The sequence below is a fragment of the Maniola hyperantus genome, chromosome 7 (assembly GCF_902806685.2).
Source record: "Maniola hyperantus chromosome 7, iAphHyp1.2, whole genome shotgun sequence".
NCBI classification, from domain to species: Eukaryota; Metazoa; Arthropoda; class Insecta; order Lepidoptera; family Nymphalidae; genus Maniola; species Maniola hyperantus.
The window spans coordinates 16,361,312-16,386,152 of NC_048542.1; the positions used below are offsets into that span (position 1 = coordinate 16,361,312).

Consider the following 24,841-nt stretch of genomic DNA (forward strand, 5'->3'; position numbering starts at 1 on the left):
GTATAATAACAATTAGTTGCAATAAGAAGCTTTCCCGATGTTGTCGCAAAGCAATGTTTTACAACATCGAACGCCGGTTTCCGACGCTTGCTTTATAGCGCATTACATTTAATAGCTGCATTGGATTACCATAACATTAATGCGTGCAATAATTTCCTGCGATCCGACCGATGCGGCGCGATCCGAACACTTTCTCGCGATTTTCTATTTTGAAATGTAGCTAAACTCAGCATCATCATCATCAAACAATCGTCAGATCTCACTACTGAGCACGGGTCTCCTCTCAGAATGAAAAGGGTTTGGTCATAGTCCACCACGCAGGCCAAGTGCAGATTGGCAGACTTCACACACCTTTAAGAACATTATGGAAAACTCTCAGGTTTCCTCACGGTGTTTTCCTTCACCATTAAAGTACTTAATTCCTTCAAAACGTATGTACGAAAAGTTAGAGGTGCGTGCCCGAGATCGAACCCCCGACCCTCCGAATAGAAGACCGACGCGACGCCGTAATCGCTATGCTATGCTACAGTAGTAAATTAATATGAACATTTTATTCAGCACACATTTTTACACCTTTAGGAAAAACTGGAATTCCTGAAAATACCTACTTCATAATTGGTACGCAAAGAAATAAGTACCGGAAAAATTAAAGTAAATTGATAAGTTCCGATAATAAATCAAGTTGAAATATTACTTAGAAAATTTCTTCATTTTTAATCGACGTAAATTAAATTAATTAACAGAAGAAAGCCGCTTGCAAACACGCGGTTTCTATAATTTGTTGCAATAGAGTGTATAAATTCGGAAAATAAGTCGTATAAAAAAAAATTAAAACCAAACAACAGACTAAAAAGTAAAAAAATACATTTGAAAATGGCGCTATACAACCGCCGTATTGTTTTTTTTAAAATGTAGGTATACTTAGCCAGTGTCGCTCGCGATGATGTAAGGATTCTAACGACAACCCACACATTCAAATCTGTTCAGGCATTTAGAAGTTATGGTATAATAAACAAACTCACATACATGCACGATGAAAACATAACTCACCTTTTTTGGGCAGTCGTATAAAAAACAACGCTATTGAGTCCGAAAATAAATTAAGTTAAAATAATTAAACACCAAAAAAAATTTTTATTTACGTTTATATATTATGTAGGTAGTTATGTTGTACCTACTTGTGTTACCTTTATACTTTGGAAAGTAAACTAAGTATAAAGTACTTATATTTTAAAAGAACAAAAAACTCACCTTTCGAATCACTGAACCACCACGGATCCACTCCAAAAATTTTCACTCAAAAAAATCCGGGAAAATACAAAAAAATCAGCGCATATGACTGAATCACATTTTCCATTTAACAAAAATGGTTCATCACTTCATGTAGAAATGTCTGTTTAGTGTCAGTTTGGTGCAGGTTTAGTGCCGTTTGGTGTTGGTGCCGCGTGCGAGCGTCGTCGCAGCCGTGCTTGGACTGGTGGCAGCGACCACCAGGCGGCTGGTGGCACGGTGAGAGGCTGGCGGTGGTTACTGGCTCCGGCTATCACCGAGACGATCTATCACAAATACGCGTCTGTTAGTAATTACTAATTAGTCGTTAGTACATCTAGTTTACATCAACAGATTTGCTGATGTCCGACACTAACTATTTTTATAAATAAATAAATAAATAAAAAAATAAAATGTTTTTATTTCGACCAACAAGGATCATATTGGTGTTAGTAATTACACGAAACTTAAACCTAATTGTTAGTAATTATTAATATTAGTGTTAGTAATTACACGAAACTTAAACCTATTTGTTAGTAAAAAATCTATAACTATTTAAATTAGGACAGGATCGATTTGCCAGCACGTGAATCATACAACAGTGATTCAAGTACTGGCAGTCGATCCTGTCAGAAAATACCTTCAGGAGGCCGTTGGGGCTGGAGCGGACTCTACGCAACAGGGATGTGCACCGCGCCCGCATAGTAGTATAAAAACAGTCTACATGCGCTTCGGCGAACATACCTGACGCGCTGCAGAATCTGGGCAGCCCCATCAGCATCCTGAATGCATCATTATATTGTACACGCAGGGCATTATACTGCTTTTGCGTGTAATCGATCCACAGGCTGCTCGTGTAGAAGGAGGCCGTGAAAGCCCGTGGGAACTCTTCGATTTTGGGAGATAAAAAGTAGCCTATTTGTTAATCCAGGGTATATACTGATATATAATACAGGTGAGCCTCGATAGCTCTACGGTTAAAGGAGCGGACTGCAATCCGAAAGGTCGCCGGTTCAAACCTCACCCGTTGCACTATTGTCGTACTTAATCCTAGCTCAAGCTTTACGCTTAGTTGGAGGGGAAATGGGGAATATTAGTCAGCATAATAAACTTGGCTAATATTCTTTAAAAAAAATTAAAATACATTTATGTATCTCCACTAGGTGATGCCCGTGATTTCGTCCGCGTAAGTTTCGGTTACTACAAATCCTGTGGGAACTCTTGTCTGTTGATGATGATGATGATGATATACCTACATGACTTCATGACTTCATGACTTCATGAGCAATGGACATGCATGTTTACGAGCTACGAGTACATTCCAATTGCATCACAAAAACAAACAATCGAAAAGTTTAGTCCCTACTATACTAACACCTAGTACCTATTACCACTATCAACTCTATTAGAAAGAGAGCCAGCGCGTGCCAGACCTTCGTTATTTCATAAAAGCTGAAAGTTTCACTGCGTATTGTCCCCAACACTGGGCTGAACGTTTGTCTGGATAATGGTGGCTTTGGGAGATAACAGGTAATAAAGGTGTAAATTTTTTTACGTCAAATCTTACGTATAAAGTCAATTGTTTTATATTTTCTTCGGAGTAGTATTAATAATCACGTCCGGCATTGCCAGATACTTTTTTTTGAAATGATGAAATCTGAGTGTCTGGCAGTCAGTGACGCTACTGACTAAACTTATTAATATTCTGTGGGGTCCCCTCATCCCTTTTTTTGTGATATTTATTTTAATCATTTTTAGGGTTCTGTACCTCAAAAGAAAAAGGAACCCTTATAGGATCACTTTGTTGCCCATCGTGTCTATCAAGAAAACTTCCCGTTGATTTAGAATCATGAAAGGCAGGTAGGTAGGTCTTATAGTACAAGTATAGGATAAAAAACCGGCCAAGTGCGAGTCAGGCTCGCGCAATGAGGGTTCCGTACTACAGTCGTATATTTTCGACATTTTGTACGATAATTCAAAAACTATGATGCATAAAAATAAATAAAAATATGTTTTAGAATCCACATGCGAAGACCTTTCATAATATGATTCCCCACTTGATATACTTATCTTACTTCGAAAATTGAAAATACTAATTATTAGTACATGACCACAATTTAATTTTTTTTGTGTGATGTAACCACAAATTCATGGTTTTCCAATTTTTCCCCGAATGTCTGCTATAAGACCTACCTACTTGTAAATTTCATGATACCAGGTCAACGGGAAGTACCCTGTAGGTTTCTTGATAGACCGACAGACAGACAGACAGACAACAAAGTGTAGGGTTCTATAAGGGTTCCGTTTTTCCTTTTGAGGTACGGAACCCTGAAAAACCGAAAACCTTCAATTTATGGTTACAGCCTTACAAAATAAAAAAAATAAAAATGTGTTCAGGAAAAAATAACATTTCCTAATTCACATAATAGGTATGCAGGATAAATGGCGATATCTTGTACAATCGTACGGAACCCGTCGTGAGCGAGTCTGACTCGCACTTCACCTGGTTTTTTGGTTTTTTACATTTCCTTCCCGCGGGAGGTGAGACTTGCGTCCCACGGTTTTGTGAGGTCGTTAACTAATACCATGTGAACAAGTGTCGGTTTGTTTGATCATTTAGTTGTATTTCTTTTGATTTTTGAGCTATAAAATTAGAAAGAATTTCGTTTTTCCGGGATAACAATAACTTAAGACAGACAAACAAAACTTGCTTCCTTTTTAGGTACGGAACCCCAAAAGAAATATATTGCATTGCATTTGTTTTTGCGAGTACCTATATAGGTACGTCCTTCGCGAAGTAGGTAAACGCACGCGTCCGGCTCGGCTTCAGCTCAGCTTTCTTCAGCGCCCCCCCCGCGCCGGGCGCTTGCGCAACACACGTAACTCGTAACCGATATCTGAGTGTTGTCATTCCATTGATTAGCATAATGTATTAGTTGTCGCCTCCTAATTCCGTCCGCCCGTGAAAGCGTCCGCTTTCTCCGCTGAACATGGAAATATCTATATTTTATTACTTGCCAAAATCGTAAATGAGTTTGACTTTTCCACAGCCTAAGCAAGTAAACCACACGATGGACTTGATAGCCAACGTGACTGATCTGTCAGTGCACATCTCAAACTACTCGACGTATCGGGCTGAAAGGCATGCAGATCTTGACGACCTCCCTGGCGCAGTGGTGAGCGCTGTGGTCTTAATAGTGGGAGGTCCCGGGTTCGATTCCTGGCAGGGGTTTGGAATTTTATAATTTCTAAATTTCTGGTCTGGTCTGGTGGGAGGCTTCGGCCGTGGCTAGTTACCACCCTACCGGCAAAGCCGTGCCGCCAAGCGATTTAGTGTTCCGGTACGATGCCGCGTAGAAACCAAAGGGGTATGGGTTTAATAAAAACTGCCATACCCCTTCCAGGTTAGCCCGCTATCATCTTAGACTGCATCATCACTTACCACCAGGTGAGATTGCAGTCAAGGGCTAACTTGTATTTGAATAAAAAAAAAAAGAAAAAGATATTTACTGGCTGACCCGGCGAACTTCGTACCGCCTAATAGTTCCATTCTTTTTTAATTTTCTCTCCTTAAGAACCATCCTCGTACTTCAAGGAATATTATAAAAAAAAGCAAAATCGGTTCAGCTGTTCTCGAGATTTGCGATCATCAACACATTTAGCGATTCATTTTTATATATAGAGATTATGATGTGTAGGTACTCGACATCCACTAAGAAAGGTTTTTTTTTTAATTCAACCCCTAAGGGGGTAAAATAGGAGTTTGAGTAGTTTAGAGAGTTGATTGGCACTTTTAGGTTAACGGCACGATACGAATTCGCATTCGCAAAGTGTTAACCTAAAAGTACCTACCTACCTACCAATCGTGGTTGCGTCACTATAGTATATACCTACTTACTCAATTCATGCTACTCTCTTGTTCATTGGTACTTGAGAGGCTGTTAGCCGCTTTTCACTTTTGTTCGTCTGAAGGTAAAGCTTACCTTACTTACTCCAAGCAAAGATAATATATTAAACAAGTATATCTTTGCTCCAAGTTTGTAGTGTTGCTTGTTTTATAATATTAAGATAAGAGATTTGGGTAAGTTAGTAAGCGGCTGCTTCCAGGGCGGACTGATGGAAACGAAGGCTTTTGGCTTACTAACTTTATTCTTAAACTAGCGTATGATGCGTACAAAATCATTTCTCATGCGCTATTTTACCTTTATGTGTCAACTATCACGTCAAAAGTACGATTTCTGTTTTTAGTCCTTATTTTAAAGGTGTACGCGTGTACTTTCAAGTCAGACTCGCGCACTGAGGGTTCCGTAGTACAGTCGTATTTTTTTGTCATTTTGCACAATAAATTAAAAACTATTATGCATAAAAATAAATAAAAATCCGGTTTTAGAATGTACAGGTAAATCCCTTTCATATGATACCCCACTTGGTATAGTAATCTTACTTTGAAAGCTGAAAATACTAATTATTTGTTCATGAACACATATTTTTTTGGTGATGTAACCTCAAATTCGCGGTTTTCGGATTTTTCCCATTACGACGTGTGCTATAGTCCTATCAACCTAGGTTTCTTGACAGACAGACAACGAAGTGACAAAGAATTTCTAAGTACTACTTCGTAGTACACCTATAAGAGTTCCGTTTTTCCTTTTGAGGTACTGTAAGCTCTGTAAGCTACATTGCTTTTGCTCAATTTTTAATGAAAAAAAGAAAAAAGATGACTAGAATAGTCTAATTATAAGTAAAAGAAGAAATAAAGAATTTATTACTGGCAGATCAAAATGTTAGAATCCAGAGATGTAATATGGGTTATTTAAAAAAAAGAAACATGTCGGAAAAGGCGCTGTTGAAGAACCTTTTTGCTTTTTGGAATGTTGGTGGGAGAAGGGAGAAAAAAAACATAGCGTCAGACGTTGGCCACCGTAAAAAGGTTTGAGTGTAAAAGTTGTGCTATAGGCAATGGAAAAAGAATATAAGTGTCATATTTGGCGTTTTATTTAGGTGTTTGTGTTGGTTAGGTTAGGTTAAAACTGTTCTTGATGCGCGTTACAACCGTCAGTAATTAGCGTCGGTACCATGGTACCCACTTATCTCGTAAATTACAATCCGTCTCAGAGTACAGGCTTGTAGCACGTAGGTACAACAGAGGTTACATAAGGCGGTACATTCACTCATTCATTCACCGGTGACTGGTGAGAGCTTTCGTTGCCCGAGGGCGAGGGCGAGGGCGAGGGCGAGGCGCGACGCGAGGCGGAGTGCGTGCGCCGGAGGCACTGCCCGGGTAGTACCTATCATTATCAAGGGTTTATTTTATTTTATTATTCACTAGCTGATGCCCGCGACTTCATACGCGTGGATTTAGGTTTATAAAAATCCCGGGGGAACTCTTTCATTTTCCGGGATAAAGAGAAGCCTATATCCTTCCCCGGGATGCAAGCTATCTCTGTACCAAATTCCATCAAAATCGGTTGAACGGATGGGCCGTGAAAATCTAGTAGACAGACAGACAGACACACTTTCACATTTATAATATTAGTATGGATTTATAGGCGCACGCTAACCACGATCACACCTGATGGGAAGTGATGGTGTGATGGCCTAAGATGGGACGCGTTTGTCTAGAAGGTGCATATTCACTCTTGTTTTAAAGATACCCGGAAAAGGCAGACATGACTGATGGTAGCACTTTCGTAATTATTAATGTTCTTCGCAGCAAATTACATGGGAACTGGAGCTTGCAGGTTTTAAAACAAGTCGTCAGGAATTTAAAAAAAGCACGATTGCTCTGCCATTAAAAAACAAACTAAAAAAAAATCCGACGATATACCACAATTTTTCAATTTTGAAAATAACCTAACTAAAAAATAATAAATATCTTCTTTATAATAAAAAGCCAACATCACGCGGTGTTCCCAGGCGGTCACCCATCCAAGTACTAACCGCGCCCGATGATGCTTAACTTCGGTGATCGAACGAGAACCGGTGTATTCAACGTGGTATGGACGTTGGCAGTTACACTAATAAAATATTAGTATTCAAAATATTACTTTTGCTATTTTCATTGATGATAATAATAATTCTATACACAAAATTAATAATAGACTAAGAGCCACCGCGAACCAGACCTTCGTTATTTTATAAAGCTAAAGTTGAGACTTTACCTAATTTGTGTATCTACAGCAGAATTTTATCTAAAAAGAATATTACAGGGCCATCTATACAGTACCTCTGAACTAAATGGTCGATATGGTAGCAACTTTTGCCATCAATGCATGGTTTGAAAAACATGTGAGTACGTGGTGCCTTGCTATTAAACTAGATGGCGCTTATTTTAATGAAGCCAGGTTGTCCAACCATCCATGCATGGTAGGAGTGTAAACTGTAAAGCTGGAGATTGACCATTTGTTTATCACGTTACCGTTCGAGGCGACATGGTATACACTATAAATTTGGTTTAAATCTAGGTTTATCTCATTCAACTACATACAGGGCCATGTCATACATTATAATATCTCGGAACTGACATCAATGCATGGTTTGAAGATGTGACTACGTGGTGAATTGTCATTTAACTAGATGGCGCTTGTTTTAGTGAAGTCAGGTCGTAAAACTAGATGGCGTTGCATGTTATGAGTGTAATCTAATTTTTCTCTTGGAAAATGTTTTTCTCTCGTACCAGTTGCAATGCAGTTGAGTATAGTCCGTACAAAATGACTCCTCTTGCGCCATTTTAACTCTATGGGTCAACTGTCATGTCAAAATAAGGATTCATCCATGTAAAATAAGGACTAAATTCGTACTTTTGTCATGAAATTTGACACAAAAAGTTAATTAATGGTACGTGTTATAGTCTATAGATTTATTTTGACGATTCGAGCAGGTATGTAAAATATTTTGAAATTTTAAAAGAAAAAAAATAACGTTCTGCAAGTGCGTTTCAGAAGATATGTGATTCAGATTTCGTTTCAGAACAGAGGTAATTATTCCTTAAATATTCCATAGTCATTTGCTATTTGCTACAAACATTAGGCGATCTCAAACGGCAGTTTTGTATAAAAACTGTTCTAGAACTCCAAGAAATCAAATAACCATTTTATTAAATAGATCGCGGTAATCTATCACCTTGAAGAAGTAAATTAAGTAACTATGAATTTTTTGAAAATAAAATTAAATATGGCAGGTGCTTTTAGGGTTCTGTTAGCGTATCATCAGAGGGAAAAAAGAACCCTTATAGGATCACTTTTTTGTCTTTCTGTCTGTCTGTCGTGTCTGTCAAGACCGGTCAAGGGGATCAAAATCTGTAGGGTAGGTAGGTACTAGGTACCCACTTCTCTAGTAGGTAGGTACCTACATGAAATTCTAATAGCACAAGTAAAGGGAAAAACCGGCCAAGTGCGAGTCAGGCTCGCGCAATGAGGGTTCCGTACTACAGTCGTATTTTTTCGACATTTTGCACGATAATTAAAAAACCTACCTACCTGCCAAATTTCATGATTCTAGGTCAACGGGAAGTACCCTGTAGGTTTCTTGACAGACAGACAGACAACAAAGTGATCCTAAGGGTTCCGTTTTTCCTTTTGAGGTACGGAACCCTAAAAATCTGAAAACAGTGAAGTATTTTTCTTGTACGATGGTACGGAACAATTCGTGTGCGACTCCGATTCACACTTGACCGGTTTTTTTCTAATTACAAGCTTTTACTTTGCTGTATGTACTTTTTTAATCAGTTAATTATTCATTTGTCGCGACATAAGTAAATTCCGATAAGGGTAGGTGGGTAATGTTCGCAGTTCAGCAAAGTTGGGTAGGTACTTATCCCGTGCTCTGCGGCTTGCTCCCGGGAGACAGCGCGTCATCTGTCTCTGTCTGCGTCTGTTGCCGGAACACGGAAAATTCATTAGAGCTAGATGAGGGCGCCCACCGCCCGCCATTCTATTGTATTTGCTTTGTTCGCGTTTTTTTATTATTAGATTAGAGCTTCCGTATAAATTATATGAAAAATTACTATAGTAGATTTAAGAAAATTTTGAAAATAACTTTTTTTTTCATCAGTTCATTTACCTTATTCATGTAGGTAAGTCTGTGTAATTGATATTTTAATTTTTAGGGTTTCGTACCTTAAAAGGAAAAACGGAACGCTTACAGTATTTTGGAAGATCCTCTATTTAATAATTTATTTTTGATGTAGACCAATAACCCAATTGAAAAGAGATGGACAAAAATTGTATCGAGGCGTACCCCAGAATGTACCTACAGAGATGATAGAATAGAATAGAATAGAATGTTTTTTTATTCATGTAAACTTTTTAAAAGTGCTTATGAATAGTCAGGTAGTTTTAATTTAATGATAATAAGTATATGTCCCATTTATTATTAGTAAAATCTTCTGTTTTAAGAAAAAAAAAGTCGCATGTTGTTTTGCAGTCGTGACATTAAGTTCATGATAGGCATAGTTCAGCCTGGGGCAAATGTTGTCCATCTCGTTTCCCAAATTGATAGATACCTATAATATAACCTACCTGTAGAGAAGTAGGTATAGTTGGTGGGCGGAGGAGCGCAGTCCGCACTAAATGAGCGCCGCTCAATTATCACCATAGTCGTGACAACACAGTGTTTTAACGTCTCTACGATGTTTGCTCTTTGTTACACACAGCTACCACATTGCCAAATAGAGCTAGGTACAAGTATTTTCCAAAATTTCGATACAGTTCAAATACCCATTTTAGCGGTGGTACCAAGTGTATTGGTAAAGACATCTATTAATTAAGTATATTAATCTACTTTGAAAGTTGAAAATACTTACTAATATTTATTCATGAACACATTTTAATTTTTTTTTTTAGGATGTAACCATAAATTCATGGCTTTTGGATTTTTCCCCTAAAGTGTGCCATAAGACCTACCTACCTGCCGAATTTCATGATTCTAGGTCAACGGAAAGTACCCTATACGTTTCTTGACAGACACGACGGACAGATAGACAGACAGAAAGACAACAAAGTGATCCTTTTTTCGTTTTGAGGTACGGAACCCTAAAAATCACGGGAAATGCCTTTTCATATGTAACAATTATTGCTATTTAGGTTATTATCCTATGAATATTCATGAAGTAAAATCATACAGTTTGAAAAATATAACATTCAATCCCACTTAACAGTTTAAATTTCGTGCGCACACGTTCATCGACCTAAAGAGCGTGCGAGCTAGGACACTCACATCCCTGCTTGTTTTTTTTTTTTTTTTTTTTTTTTTTTTTTTTTTTTTTTTTTTTTTTTTACTTGTCGCTATGACAAGTGTCACCGCTCCCCTGACAAGATGTCAGAGACTTTTTTAGACTATAAATTTTGAATTACGCTAATTTGTTACTTATTTAATTTATTTATTTAATTTTATTTGTTGACAGAAGTGTCACTTTATGCAAGGTGAAAGGAACAGAACCATGCAATTTCTGTCCATGTTAGTTTATGTATTCTTATAATATAAAACAACATTGGACCTTTATTATCTGGTTCTGTTCCTTTCAATGACTATTCTCGCAATTTTCAAGCAAAATTCTAAGAATATTTTCCGGCTTGCATTGCTCTCCAGTATGGCGGGGATAGAGCCCCTGCACAGTTCTATTTGTATTTGCTGGTGTAGGTCCTCACGTATTCTGCTGTGCTGCGGACAGTCGATGAGTAGATGTAAAATCGACTCATCGACAGTCTCATCGCAGACACAGCCAGGACCCTCCTTGCACTTGAACCTGTGCAGGTACTCCGAAAACCCGCCATGCCCACTGAACACTTGAACAAGAGCTGGTGTTAGTGTTAACCTGCGCAAGATGGCATTAGCTCCTTCCACTGTTGGGAAGAACGACTTGGTGACTGCAGCCTTTTCAGTTATTTCATATCTATGTTGCCAAATTTTCACGGTTTCGTATCTGATATGTCTTTTGACAAAGGATATAGGGCACGCGTCGTAGTCGGGGGCTGTCTTTTTAGTTATTGCTGCTTCTTTAGCTAACTGGTCGGCTCTTTCATTGCCCTCGACCCCGACGTGAGCCCTAATCCAGAAGAGTCTGATTATTTTTTGTTTATCTTTTAATTTTTTCAAATTTTGTCTAATTTCGAATGCCAATGGGTGATAAGATTTTAAATTTTGAATAGTTTCCAAAGATGATTTTGAGTCACTGTAAATGTTTATCTGCTTATCTTTACATTTTATAGCAACATCGGTGGCTCGGTACAGCGCATACATTTCGGCCTGGTATACTGAGCAGTACGATTCCAAGAGGAATTTCTTTTTTCCGGTTTCTATACCATCTCTCCAGTACACCAGAGCTGCGCCGACCTTGCCGCCGATCTTGCTACCATCCGTGAATATTTGCAGCCCTTCCCGGTCGCTCTTCCCAACAGAGGGATCCGATATGTCCTCTAGTTTAGCGTAGTTAATGCCTATCTCTTGCGCAGGGTGGAGAGCATCCAAAAAACACTTCTTTGTCTCTACCAATCTGTCTCCTAACACATCTTGTTGTTTTCCTCTCTTTGCTCTATACAGTCTTGCTGCTTCTTGCACCCTTAGATCTAGAGGAAGTAGCCTGGCCAGGGCTAGAGCCGCGGGAAGTGACACTGTTCTATATGATTTTATGATTTTTTGAGCGAACCCTCTTTGCACGGCATTGAGGTGCTTCTGAATGGTCAGCTTCTGCGCGGCTGTAGCCCAGACGCTTGCTGCATAGAGCACTATGGGCTCTATTACCGAGACGTAGATCGTCCTGATGATCTCCGATCTCAGTCCCCAGTTTATTTTGGCTGATCTAGACAGAGGCTTGTAAATATTTAGCACTTTTGTGCAAATATATTTAACATGGCTGTTAAATGTCAACTTTCTGTCTATGATCAGCCCTAGGATTTTTATTTGTTCTTCCAGGCCAATCATTGCACCCGCCATGTGTATGCGTGGGGTGTCATATTTTAATTTCTTAGTTATGACCATTGCGCTGGTTTTGTGCGGTGCAAATTTTAATTTGTTTTGCACTCCCCACTCATACACATAGTCCAGGACCCGATCAGCCTGCTCTTCTATTTTTGGGACTGAGTGTCCGGAGAACACCAGAACGACATCGTCGGCGAACGCCTGGCAATATACGCCTCTCTCTTCGATTCCGTTGATCAAAGGATCCAGGAGTTCCCAGGAGAATCCCTGCTTGTTAGAAAGAGAAAAACATCTACAGTTTTATTAGCGTAACGTTTCACGAAAAACAAATTTCACCTTCCGTGAAAACCAATCTAGGAAATATCGGCGCTATTGATCTTGATCATAATGTTCGTGGTTTTGATGTAGAGAACAATGGTGTGTGCAAAAATTGAAAAATCACTTTCCGTGAAAAATCGCATGTGAAATCACTGTGAAGAAAAAAATAATTTCATCAAATGAAAATAATTTAAATTAGCAATCTTGCCCATCGCTAGTCTAGAGGCACAGGCGTTGCTCCGGTTCCAATGTTCTGTATTCTGTGTTTGCGCTTTTTATTTGAGCGTCCTCTTCGCACCTCCGCTCCGCCCCGCTCCGCCCCGCTCCGCTCGCCGCGTGACGCGGGTGTTAAGAGCTCCGCGCACGAATTGTTTGAAATTACAAACAGATGCTATTTCTTGTGTAAATAGTGGAATACATTGGATTTCTTAACTAAATACTTAGTTTCGACACGTGTTGGGCTTGGTGGTCGGAGGCTGTGTGCTGGTTTGTGCAGCTTTCCAAAATATCTAGGCGTGGTTAAGATTGAACTATTTTGACCATCTTGACAGGTATTTCAGGCTGTTACTATCTTTCTTATAGGTTCGTGAATCATCGATATAAATGACAAGATATGCCCAAGCGAACAAGCGGTTTTGGAACCAAATAAATCAGCGCCACGTCTTACCAGCGTCACTGAGGTTGCATTGGTGCTAAATAAACATTTTAGGACCAATGAGTCGGGCCATTTTGCTTGTTCAATGGCCTTGTCCTTACGAAGTAATAGGTACCTATATAAGTCTATGATCGTGACAGGTATTTTAGGCTGTTTCTATCTTTGTGTAATGCAAAATTTCCAATATAATATCTCTATAGAAATGTTCATTCGTGTCTTCTAGAACCTAGACAAGCGCTTCTCATTTTAGGTTATACAGGCTGCTACCAGAACGCTAGCAAAAACTTAACATATTTGTTATACTTATTACCTAAGCACAATCCAATAGGTACCTACCAATGACCGTTTGCCTCATTTTGTAGTTTTAGTGATTTAGCATTTTTCAAACCCACAATCATGATATGGCGTGCAAAACTCGGGTCAATGCCCCACCTACGACATATTGACTCCGAGTGGCCTACTTACGCAACGTTCGTTGATCTCTAGCGTCATACAGATGTTTTATTTGCAATATATCGTAAACTTTTAAAAAACTATAGGATTTTTTATATATTATTTCGTGTTTTTTGTGGTATCAGTACTATCAACTGTCTTCGTTTTTGCCAGCGTTCTCGTTACACCATGTATGTATTAATTACTTTCCATCAGGTGAAGGAAATAAAATGAAAATTACAAGCTTTTATTTTTCTAGTATCCCTAGTTTGATAAAAAGCGGGGCTCAAGCTAACAGCTAGTAAAATTAAACGTATCCACATAAAATTGCGCGGCAGTCCCGCAAGATAGGTACACAATATCGCGGGATGGCTTACGACGCCTTATTAGCAATAAACAAAACTGGGGCCTGTCGGGACCCGCCGGGACCACGCCATGAGCGACAGCGGGTACTAGACACATTGAAAGTGTTTTATTCTTTCTTCTTCCTTCCTGGCTTTCTTTTCCACACTTAGACCCCTGCCGGGTCACTCCAGCCTGCCGCACTCGCTCTAACATCCAAGCAGGCTGCTCAGATCAGCGAGGACTTCGCTGAGTGTTGCTGGAGAGCTGATGGAGGCTTCTAGTTGGACAAATACACCGTTGAAGTTGAACAGACTTAGTTCTGCTGCATATGCGGTTAAAAAGATTCGCTAGTTGACAGACAGAAACGGAGAGATTAGTGTATTTTAGTTACTTTCACAGCATTATGTCATACTCCAATAAATATATTATTATGGGGTAATGCTGCTGATATAAATTCTATTTTTGTGCTGCAGAAGAGGGCTGTTCGAGCCATTTATAGTGTGGGACCACGAGAGTCGCTTAGTCAAGACGATTTTAATGATTGTGTACCTGTCTAGTTATGTTATGGCAAATAATTAGTAATAATAATGTAGGTAGGTATAAGTAACAAGTATACAGAGCCTACAAGGCCCCCTCCACCTCCCAGGGCCCCACCAACCTCTCGGTTATATGGGCCAAATCGCGGGAGGGCGCCCGTTCGGTACTTGCTCTTGGCGTTTTCCCGGGGCTTGACTCCCTTACAAATTATTTTGTCTCTTCCTTGTCCCTTATGCTCACTCTCTCCCTTGGACGCTAGACGTCACTAGCACAGCTGAGATCCCCGATGCTGCTCCTCCGTGGTGCCGGCCTGGCATCTGTACGCTCCAAGCTGCTTCGCCTCTTATGCCAATGGTGCGCGAATTCGCGTAGCCTACAAGGCTAGTAGATATACAAGGAATCATCCATTTAATGCTTCTATTTTAAAGATACCAACTTCTCAAGTCGTAGAGCCACATTGAACTAAGAATATATCCCAACATTTGTTGCTAGATGAACACTGCGATCTCTTGTGCCGTGTTCTTGCACCACGTGGTATAAATCACTAAGGTTAAAACATCATTAATATTAAATCACGCGGCGGATTTGCGAGGCGGGGGTCACATGGGGTCACACCCTCGCGACTTATGGTGCTCCGTCGGCACCCGCCGAACATACCCATAGCCAGTGGCGTGCACAGGGTTTGAAGCCAGGGTAGGCACTAGTTAGGTAGGAACCTGTTTACTAGCAGGTCATGTAAAATATGCATTGAGCTATTACAACTGGGGTAAGCAGTGCATTTATGCCTCTATAACTTGCACGCCACTGCCCATAGCCCATACGTACCCGTATCGTATAACAGCTTAAATACGTGTATTATTTGGAAATCTGATTGTATGACTACCCGTTTATTGGGAGATTATTTTTCCGTTCCATTCCATCAGCCTGTATGCGTCCACTGCTGGACATTAGCCTTTCCAAGATTTTATTAATTTTTTTAGGGCTCCGTACTTCAAAAGGAAAAAAGAACACTTTGTTGTCTGTCTGTCAGTCTGTCCGTCTGTCCGTCGTATCTGTCTAGAAAACCTATAGGGTGCTTCCCGTTGCCCTAGAATCATGAAATTTGGTAAGTAGGTAAGTATAGGTAGGTCTTATATCACAAGTAAAGGAATAAATCCGAATACCGTGAATTTGTGGTTAGGTACGTCACATAAAATGTGTTCATGAACCAATATTAGTATTGTTAACTTTTAAAGTAAGACATATCTTTTAAAGTAGGTATGTAATGTACTTAAGTTTTATACACCAAGTGGGTATCATATGAAAGGTCTTTACCTGTACATTCTAAAACAGATTTTTATTTATTTTTATGCATTATAGTTTTTTTATAGTAGTTTTTTATTCGAGAGGTCGGGGGTTCGATCCCGGTCACGCACCTCTAACTGCTCGGAGTTATGTGCGTTTTGAGCAATTAAATATCACTTGCTTTAACGGTAAAAAAATATCGTAAGGAAATCTGCATGACAGAGTTTTCCATAATGTTTTCCAAGACTGAATAGGCACCTTCTAGGAAAATGCGTCAGATCTTAGGCCACATCATCACTTCACTTCCCATCAAGTGTGATCGTGGTCAAGCGTGCGCCTATAATGAATAAAAAAAAATGTTCTCAAAATTGTGTGCAATTCTCATTTGGCCAGCGTGGTGGACTATTGCCTAAAGTTAAACCCTTCACATTCTGAGAGGTGACCCGTAAAATTTAACTCCTTACCCGCTATTTTAACTTTGTGTGTCAATTTTCATGTCAAAAGTACGATTTAGTCCTTATTTTAAAGGCGAACCGTTCTTTTGACATGGCAGTTGACTCATAGATTTAAAATGGCGTGTGAGGAGTCATTTTGTACGGACTATAACTGTATGTCCTACATTTCGAAATTTTCCGTTGTATGTTCCCGACGTGTACAAAAGGGGGTGTTGTCGTGATACACATAGGAAAGTTCCCAACCGCGCCAGACGTGTGAAAACACCCGCCGAGCGTGCGCACACGGCTCATACCCATACAGGGTGCTCCTGTTATGTTATCATTGATATAATCTAAATAAATAAAAGGAAAAGGTGACTGACTGACTGACTGAATGACTGACTGACTGATCTATGTTGATAGTTCAGTCAGTAAGTCAGTCATTCAGCTCAAACTACTGGACGGATAGAGCTGAAATTTGGCATGCAGATAGCTATTAAGACGTAGGCATCCGCTAAGAAAGGATTTTTGAAACCTCAACCCCTAAGGGGATGAAATAGGGGTTTGAAATTTGTGTAGTCCATGCGGCCGAAGTCGTGGGCATAAGCTAGTTTTATTTATTTTTATTTATTGACACTTTATTGCACACAACACAAAGTAAACATTGAAAAAACACTATACAGGATCTTATTCTAATAGATGTAGCATGCAAAGGCGGCCTTATCGCTAAAGCGATCTCTTCCAGGCAACCTTTGACGAAAGGAATCACGAAAGCACGGGAAAGCACTAGTTTTGTAATATGGGTAGAGATGGGAGTACGAATTCGGAGCCGCCTGTACGCGAGGTACAGTTCACAGCCGATCTCGCGTGTGTCCGCTAATTGCGGCCTCGCTGCGCTACCGTGCGGCGCGCCGGCCGCTTCCGGTTACTTACTACTCTTTTCTTTTCTTTTCTTTTATCTGTATCTTTTATCTTTCAGTCCTCGCAGCGACGGACAATGGAGCGTGGGAGGTCTGTGTTGGAGGCGCAGGGACAAGGAGGATGCATTTACACTTTGTTTTTCACCAAATTTTTGACTTTTATACTATTACGATTTTAGTGATTATAAAAAAACCGTCAGACTCGCGCACTGAGGGTTCCGTATTACAATCGTATTTTATCGATATTTTGCACGATAAATCAAAAACTGTTATGCCTAGAATTGAAATGAAATGATTTGAAATGAAATGAAATGATTTCAAATCATTTCATTTCATATGAAAGGGCTTTACTTGTACATTCCAAAACAGACATTTTGCACGATAAATCAAAAACTGTTATGCCTAAAAATAAATAAAAATCTGTTTTGGAATGTACAAGTAAAGCCCTTTCATATGACACCCCACTTGGTATAGTAATCTTACTTTGAAAGTTGAAAATAGCAATATTGGTTACATAATATATTCGGTAATAAATTAAATAATTTTTCAATTTTTAGTGTTTTTGTATCGAAGTCGGTTTTTATTTTTTTTGTAAAAAATTTTTATTTCACAATTTTTAGTGGCCCCATGGAATTATGCTATGCCTGGTTAAAAATCTACTGTTTACTAAGCTATTACACTGATCGCGAGCAATTTACTCTTATCCGTTGAGGAGTTCCAGTATCTATCTATCTTCGAAGATGTTCATCAGATCTTCACCAAATTTAAATGGGACCAACTTTGAAGTATACCCTTTCAAACAAAAAAAGAATTTTCAAAATCGGTTCAGGCGTCTTCGAGTAATCGGGGAACATACATAAAAAATAAAAAATAAAAAAATAAAAAAATAAAAAAAAAGATTCCGACGAATTGAGAACCTCCTCCTTTTTTTGAAGTCGATTAAAAAGAAGAACAAAGGGGACACTTGACGGCAACGTTAGTTCTGATTTTCGCCACGCGCCAAGATAGCCTTGTCGCGCTGTAGTTGTACTTATATTATCGCTGGGGCAGCTGCAAGCAGCGTATCTGGCAGTGAGCGCTCCGGGACCTTTCATTACGGACAATCGATACAGTACTTGTTACTTACCTGCTCGCACCGAGGCTTGCTGACGAAGTGCTCTGTGCAGTGTGTCTGTGCGTCTGTGCGTCTGTCACTGATCGCTGGTTCCTCACGATGCAAGCACTTGCATAGTGAATTACTAAGTAACTAGCTGATACCCGTGACTTCGTTCGCGTGGAATTAGGTTTTTAGAAATCCTGTGGGAACTCTTTGATTTACCGGGATAAAAAGTAACCTGTGTCACTCTCCAGGTCTTTATCTATACCCATGCAAAAAATCACGTCAATCCGTTGCACCGTTGCGACGTGATTGAAGGAGCAACCAACAATCCAACAAACCAACCAACAAACACACTTACGCATTTATAATAAGGCTACTGATATCACGGTAAGTTGATAAAAGATAAAAAGTCGTGATAGCCTAGTGGTTAGGACATCCGCCTTCTAATGGGAGGTCGGGGGTTCGATCCCGGGCACGCACCTCTAACTTTTCGGAGTTCTGTGCGTTTGCGTGAAAGCCTATGTGAGTCGTTCCTGTATGATGTGGGCTTTTTAGGGTTCCGTACTTGAAAAGGAAAAACGGAACCCTTATAGGATCACTTTGTTGTCTGTCTGTCTGTCGGTCTGTCAAGAAACCTACAGGGTCCCGTAGACCTAAAATCATGAAATTTGGCAGGTAGGTAGGTCTTATAGCAGACATTAGAGGAACAATCTGAAAACCGTGAATTTGTGGTTACATGACACAAAAAAAATTAAATTGTGGTCATGAACTAAAAATTAGTATTTTCAATTTTCGAAGTAAGATATCAAGTGGGGTTTTTTTTTTTTATTCAGATACAAGTTAGCCCTTGACTGCAATCCGACCTGGTGGTAAGTGATGATGCAGTCTAAGATGATAGCGGGCTAACCTGGAAGGGGTATGGCAGTTTTTATTAAACCCATACCCCTTTGGTTTCTACACGGCATCGTACCGGAACGCTAAATCGCTTGGCGGCACGGCTTTGCCGGTAGGGTGGTAACTAGCCACGGCCGAAGCCTCCCACCAGACAATCGTACCGTTCGTATCGGATCGGTTCGAATCGGGTTCGTATTCGGGTATCGTTTGAAAGGGGTTCATCTGTGCATTCTAAAACAGGTTTTTATTTATTTTTATGTAGTTATCATAGTTTTTGAATTATCGTGCAAAATGTCGAAAAAATACGACTGTAGTACGGAACCCTCGTTGCGCGAGCTTGACTCGTACTTGGCCGGTTTTTTATTGTGAGACAGGCTGGCGCTTGACGTACCTACCTGAGAAACAGAGCAATGATGAGGTCTTGCCTAGAAGATGACTATTCACTCTTGCCTAGATATTCACCTTAGCTAGTTGGTGAGCGAACTGTTAAGCTCGTGCACGTCACTCTTGTTGGTCCCAGCAGAATACCAGCGCTCAGGTTTTATTCTTAAAACCTGCAGCATTAATGCTGAGCTGGGGCCATTTCATCTTGTGCCAAGTGGGTGCAAGAACTAATTTTAGATTAAATTAATTATTAAATACTTCTTATTATCTACTAACTACTACCTACTAACCATTAATTTTAAGTTTGTTTGTACCTACCTTAGGCATAAGATGAATAAACTAGTTTTCTTTCTTTCTTTCTTTCTTCTAGGATAAGAAAATCAATTATAGAATGTTCCCATTGCACTATATTATTATAGCTGCACCTCGCGCACGTGTGTCGTGTTAGGTCGCGGCGGGCGGCGGAGGGCGGGCGGCGGAGGGCGGGCGGCAGGGGCGGGCGGCGGCGCGTGGCGGGTAATCCTCTAATATCTGTTTGCTGTTCTGTTCGCAAGCTCATTAACACAGCGGGTGTGCACCGGCCCTAAGGCGTGTGCGTACACCACGCACGCTTACAAACGGTGCACGCTTCGCATTTTATAAAGACAAATTTTTTGGTACCTATTCTATAAGCAACTTTAGCTGTAAAACCAAATTTAAATGAGCCCTTGTGTTCTTGTGATGAATACAATCACTTACCATCATCTCTCAAAAGATCAATCTAATCAAGATCAAGACTACTTACAGTGCGCGGCAGAAAATAATGTAACCCGAAATTTAGAAGGAGATAGCAGATTTGTAGAGCATTGTCTCTGTCTGTATAGGTATGGGTGACAGAGACAACGCTCTACAAAGCCGAAATGTCATTCTAAAAGCCGATGTACATCACTTTCTGCCGCGTACTGAATACCTAGGTAATTGTTTGCTTTTGATGTAATGTTTTGAATACCGTTTCAACCCCATGCTGTAGATAGGTCACACATTGGTGGCGTGAAATAGAATCAAATAGAATAGAATATATTTTTGTTCAAGTAAGTCAAAAAAACCCGCCAAGTGCGAGTCAGGCTCGCGCAATGAGGGTTCCGTACTACAGTCGTATTTTTTCGACATTTTGCACGATAATTCAAAACCACGTATAAAAATAAATAAAAATCTGTTTTAGAATATACAGGTGAAGACCTTTCATATGATACCCCACTTGATATGGTCACTCACTTAGAAAAATGAAAATACTAATTATTAGTTCATGACCACATTTTTTTTGTGTGATCTAACCCTAAATTCACGGTTTTCAGATTTTTCCCCAAATGTCAGCTATAAGATCTACCTACCTGCCAAATTTCATGATTCTAGGTCAACGGGAAGTACCCTGTAGGTTTCTTGACAGACAGACAGACAGACAGACAACAAAGTGATCCTATAAGGGTTCCGTTTTTCCTTTTGAGGTACGGAACCCTAAAAAATCAAAAGAATTTACCACTACCAATAGGTTCGACGCGTCGAAAGTAAATCACTTACCACCAGGTGAGATTGCAGTCAACGGCTAACTTTTATCTAAATTTAAAAAAAAAGAATTTTAAAACGAACGAGCGCATATTCGAATACATCGCACCCTATCCTTTCGAACGGACTGTACCTTCGCCCACCCATCCGCAGGCGGCGTCGCCCGGCGTCGCTGCACCCACACAGCGCGCGTCACTGTTTGCACTAACATCAAATTGAGTTGTCCGTCTGTCTTTGTGTTGCAATTACTGCCACGGGGGGCTTACCGTTATTTGCTATTAGTTTGACTTATTTAATACTAGATAATGCCCGCGATTTCATCCGCGTGGACTTAAGTTTTTAAAAATCCCGTGGGAACTCTCTGATTTTCCGGGATAAAAGTATTATATGTCCTTCCCTGGGATGCAAGCTATCTCTGTACCGAATTTCATTAAAATCGGTTGAACGGATGGGCCGTGAAAAGCTAGCAAACAGACAGACACAGTTTCGCATTATTATATTAGTATGGTACGGTAGGTACAGATTAAAGTTATTTTTTTACTAGCTGATGCCCACGACTTCGTCCGCGTGGATTTAGGTTTTTTAAAATCCCGCGGGAGCTCTTTGATTTTCCGGGATAAAAAGTAGCCTATGTGTTAATCCAGGGTATAATCTATCTCCATTCCAAATTTCATCCAAATCCGTTCTGCCGTTTTTGCGTGATTGAGTAACAAACATCCAAACATCCACACTTTCACATTTATAATAAGTATATTAGGATTAGGATTAGGATTAGGATCATCAAGGCAAAAAAAAAACTGAAAAGCAGCACCAGTAATTACTTAAGAAGTTTTTGTGATCCTAGAGGTACCTACCTAATTGAAATAATGAAGTTTGATGCGAAGAATAACACTCGCAGAAAGTCAATTTCAAGAAGTGAACATAATAATAATAACGAAGATATTTTTAGGGTTCCGTATCCGAACGGTGCCAACGGGACCCTATTATCCTGTCCATCCGACCATTCGTCTGTCTGTCAGCAGGCTGTGTCCCGTGAACCGTTGTAATAGGTGAAGAGTTGAAATTTTCACAGAATGTGTATTTCTACTACAACTATAATAACGAATAATAAAAATTTCAAAATAACCAGCGTGAAAATTAAAAAATAAATAAAAGTGTTATTTCTTTTAGGTTACTTACGGAACCCTTCATGTGCGAGTCCGACTCACACTTCGCGTACTGCAGCGCAGCGCAGCACAATGCACCGCACTGCACCGCACCGAACCGCACTTCAGCGCACCGCACCACACCACACTACACCGCACCGCACCGCACCGCATCGCATCGCATCGCATCGCATCGCACCGAACCACAGCGTACCGCACCACACCGCACCGCAGCGCAGCGTACCGCACCATACCGCACCACAACGCAGCGCAACACACTGCACCGCATCGCACCGCACTTTGAATAGATACCTACACTAGGTACTATTATGTTTTCTGAGACATTATTTACTTTTATGAACCACATTCCTTCAACGAGGAACTCGAAAAAGGTACCTATAAGAGAGAAATATTTTTTTAAAAGAATTCGGAAATTTTCCCCCCCTGAATCTAAAAGTGTTTTATAATCGGTACAAAGGTAACTAATGAAATTCGCAATATATTTGTAACGCAGATGCAATTACATCGATATCGGCTCATTGCATAAGGAATTCTCACGTCAACATCCGAACCGACATATCTACTGACATTAGTAATATACAGTTTAAACTATACAACCATGCTTTTACCCGTAGGTTATTTGAAAGTAAAGTAAAATAGTCCTTATTGCTTTAACGATAGAGAGAGTTGGTGATTTCGGCAGTGCTATTGTAAAGTTGGTGCGTTGGGTTAAATTAAATGCCCCCCTCTAATAAACATCAATCAAGTTACTATTAAATGCACCTTTGCCGAGTTATATTGTGTGTTGTTCCACTTGGTACTAACTGAAACAATTTTTAGAGTTCCGTACCTCAAAAAGAATAACGGAACCCTTATAGGATCACTTTGTTGTCTGTCTGTCTGTTTTTTCGAAATAAGATAACTATATTTGTTTGTTTGTTTGTATGTATTTATTTATTTCGATTTAGACTCATTACAAGCGCTTAGGAAAGTCAGATCGGCATAGAACAATACAATAATAAAATGACTGTACAAAATATGGCATATTATAATCTAGATTAGGTGGGGTATCATATGAAAGGGCTTTACCTGTGCCTTCTTAAACAGATTTTTATTTATTTTTATGCATCAATTCCATTACGAAAAAATACGACTGTAGTACGAAACCCTCGGTGTGCGAGCCTGACTCGCACTTGGCTGGTTTTTATTTATTTTATCTGCTAGCTAATGCTCGCAACTTGATCCGATTTAGGGTTCTAAAAATACCGTGGGAAGTCTTTGATTGTCCAGGATAAAAGTAGCCTATGTCACTCTCCAGGTCTCACTTTATTTCTAGGTTTCATGTTTCACACTTATCTGGTATCGTACTTAAAGTAGTTTGAGAAAAATCACGGCGAAAAACCTTACGAAGTTTGGAAATTATTACAGAAGTAATATAGGTACTTACTTACATAATATTTTAATCCCGCTTCATTTGTTCGTGCGTCCAATTTATAAGTGCGAAAGTGTATTTGTTTGGTTTGTTGGTTTGTCCTTCAACTAGTTTGTACTAGTGACGAAAGCCTTTGATTTATTTTGAGTTCTTTGAGAATGGAGACGTTTCCAGGTAGGCAGCTCCAAGTGGCACGTAGCTGGCACGCATCACCTGCCTGCGGCACGCGGCCGATATTACATTGTCTGCGTGTTGTCTGTCCGACGCAATCGCCTGCGCTAAAACAATTTATATTCCACCTTTGTGCCCGCCCCGACCGACGCCCGAACGACGCCCGACCGACGCCCGACCGACGCCCGACCGGCGCCCGACCGACGCCCGACACGCGGCCTGTCAGCAAGATTTGGATTTGAACTGAGGAGTGATGTTAATAAACAATACTTGAAAGAGATGTATCAATGCCCTTTATATTACCTTTGTGATATTAAAGTTTAAAATTTAGTTAAGATGTTATTATGATTCTCTGTGTATTATAACAATATACTTAATATCAGACATCATCCACTTCGATATAGGTATAGGATATCTATCTTTGTGAGCCCTAGCACAGACTACGGTCTATTTGGGCTGCAAATTGCAAACAACAGTCTCGGTTTTTAACCGACTTCAAAAAAAGGAGGAGGTTCTCAATTCGTTGGAATCTTTTTTTTTTTTTTTAATTTTTTTTTTTAATGTATGTTCCCCGATTACTCGAAAACGCCTGGACCGATTTTGAAAATTCTTTTTTTGTTTGAAAGGGTATACTTCAAAGTTGGTCCCATTTCAATTTGGTGAAGATCTGATGAACATCTTCGAAGATAGATACTGGAACTCCTCAACGGATAAGAGTTAATTGCTCGCGATCAGTGTAATAGCTTAGTAAACAGTAGATTTTTAACCAGTCATAGCATAATTCCATGGGGCCATTAAAAATTGTGAAATAAAAAATTTTTACAAAAAAAATAAAAACCGACTTCGTTACACAAACACTAAAAATTGAAAAATAATTTAATTTATTACCGAATATATTATGTATACAAGAGTTAATATAGTTCCATAATAATATTTTTTGGGGTCGGTGCCAATGAGGTGCCATTGTGGAGTCCCATAAAAATATGAAGTCAAATAAACTAAAATAAAATAAATATAATTATAAAAAAAAAAAAAATAATAATAAAACTTTTATTCCGGAAAA

The 24,841-nt window shown here is 39.6% G+C and overlaps 2 protein-coding genes and 1 non-coding gene across 3 annotated transcripts in view; all 3 read right to left on the reverse strand.

Annotated features, from left to right (window-relative positions):
* Positions 1 to 1,447, reverse strand: part of LOC117983715 (mucin-2) — a 45,874-nt gene extending 44,427 nt beyond the window's left edge. The window contains exon 1 of the mRNA XM_034970326.2: positions 1,252 to 1,447. The gene's annotated coding sequence lies outside the window, so the exon portion shown is untranslated. The remainder of the gene's footprint in view (positions 1 to 1,251) is intronic.
* On the reverse strand, positions 1,404 to 22,427 carry LOC138402613 (uncharacterized). The gene is made up of 4 exons (XM_069499938.1): positions 22,239 to 22,427; positions 10,846 to 12,453; positions 6,453 to 6,557; positions 1,404 to 1,556 (listed from the first exon to the last, which is right to left on the reverse strand). Exons 1-4 carry the CDS (start codon positions 22,425 to 22,427, stop codon positions 1,404 to 1,406), a joined length of 2,055 nt encoding a protein of 684 aa, XP_069356039.1.
* Positions 7,161 to 7,279, reverse strand: LOC117984133 (5S ribosomal RNA). The gene has a single exon (XR_004673774.1). It is a non-coding gene; the product is annotated as a 5S ribosomal RNA (ribosomal RNA).
* Positions 22,428 to 24,841: the final 2,414 nt, after the last annotated feature.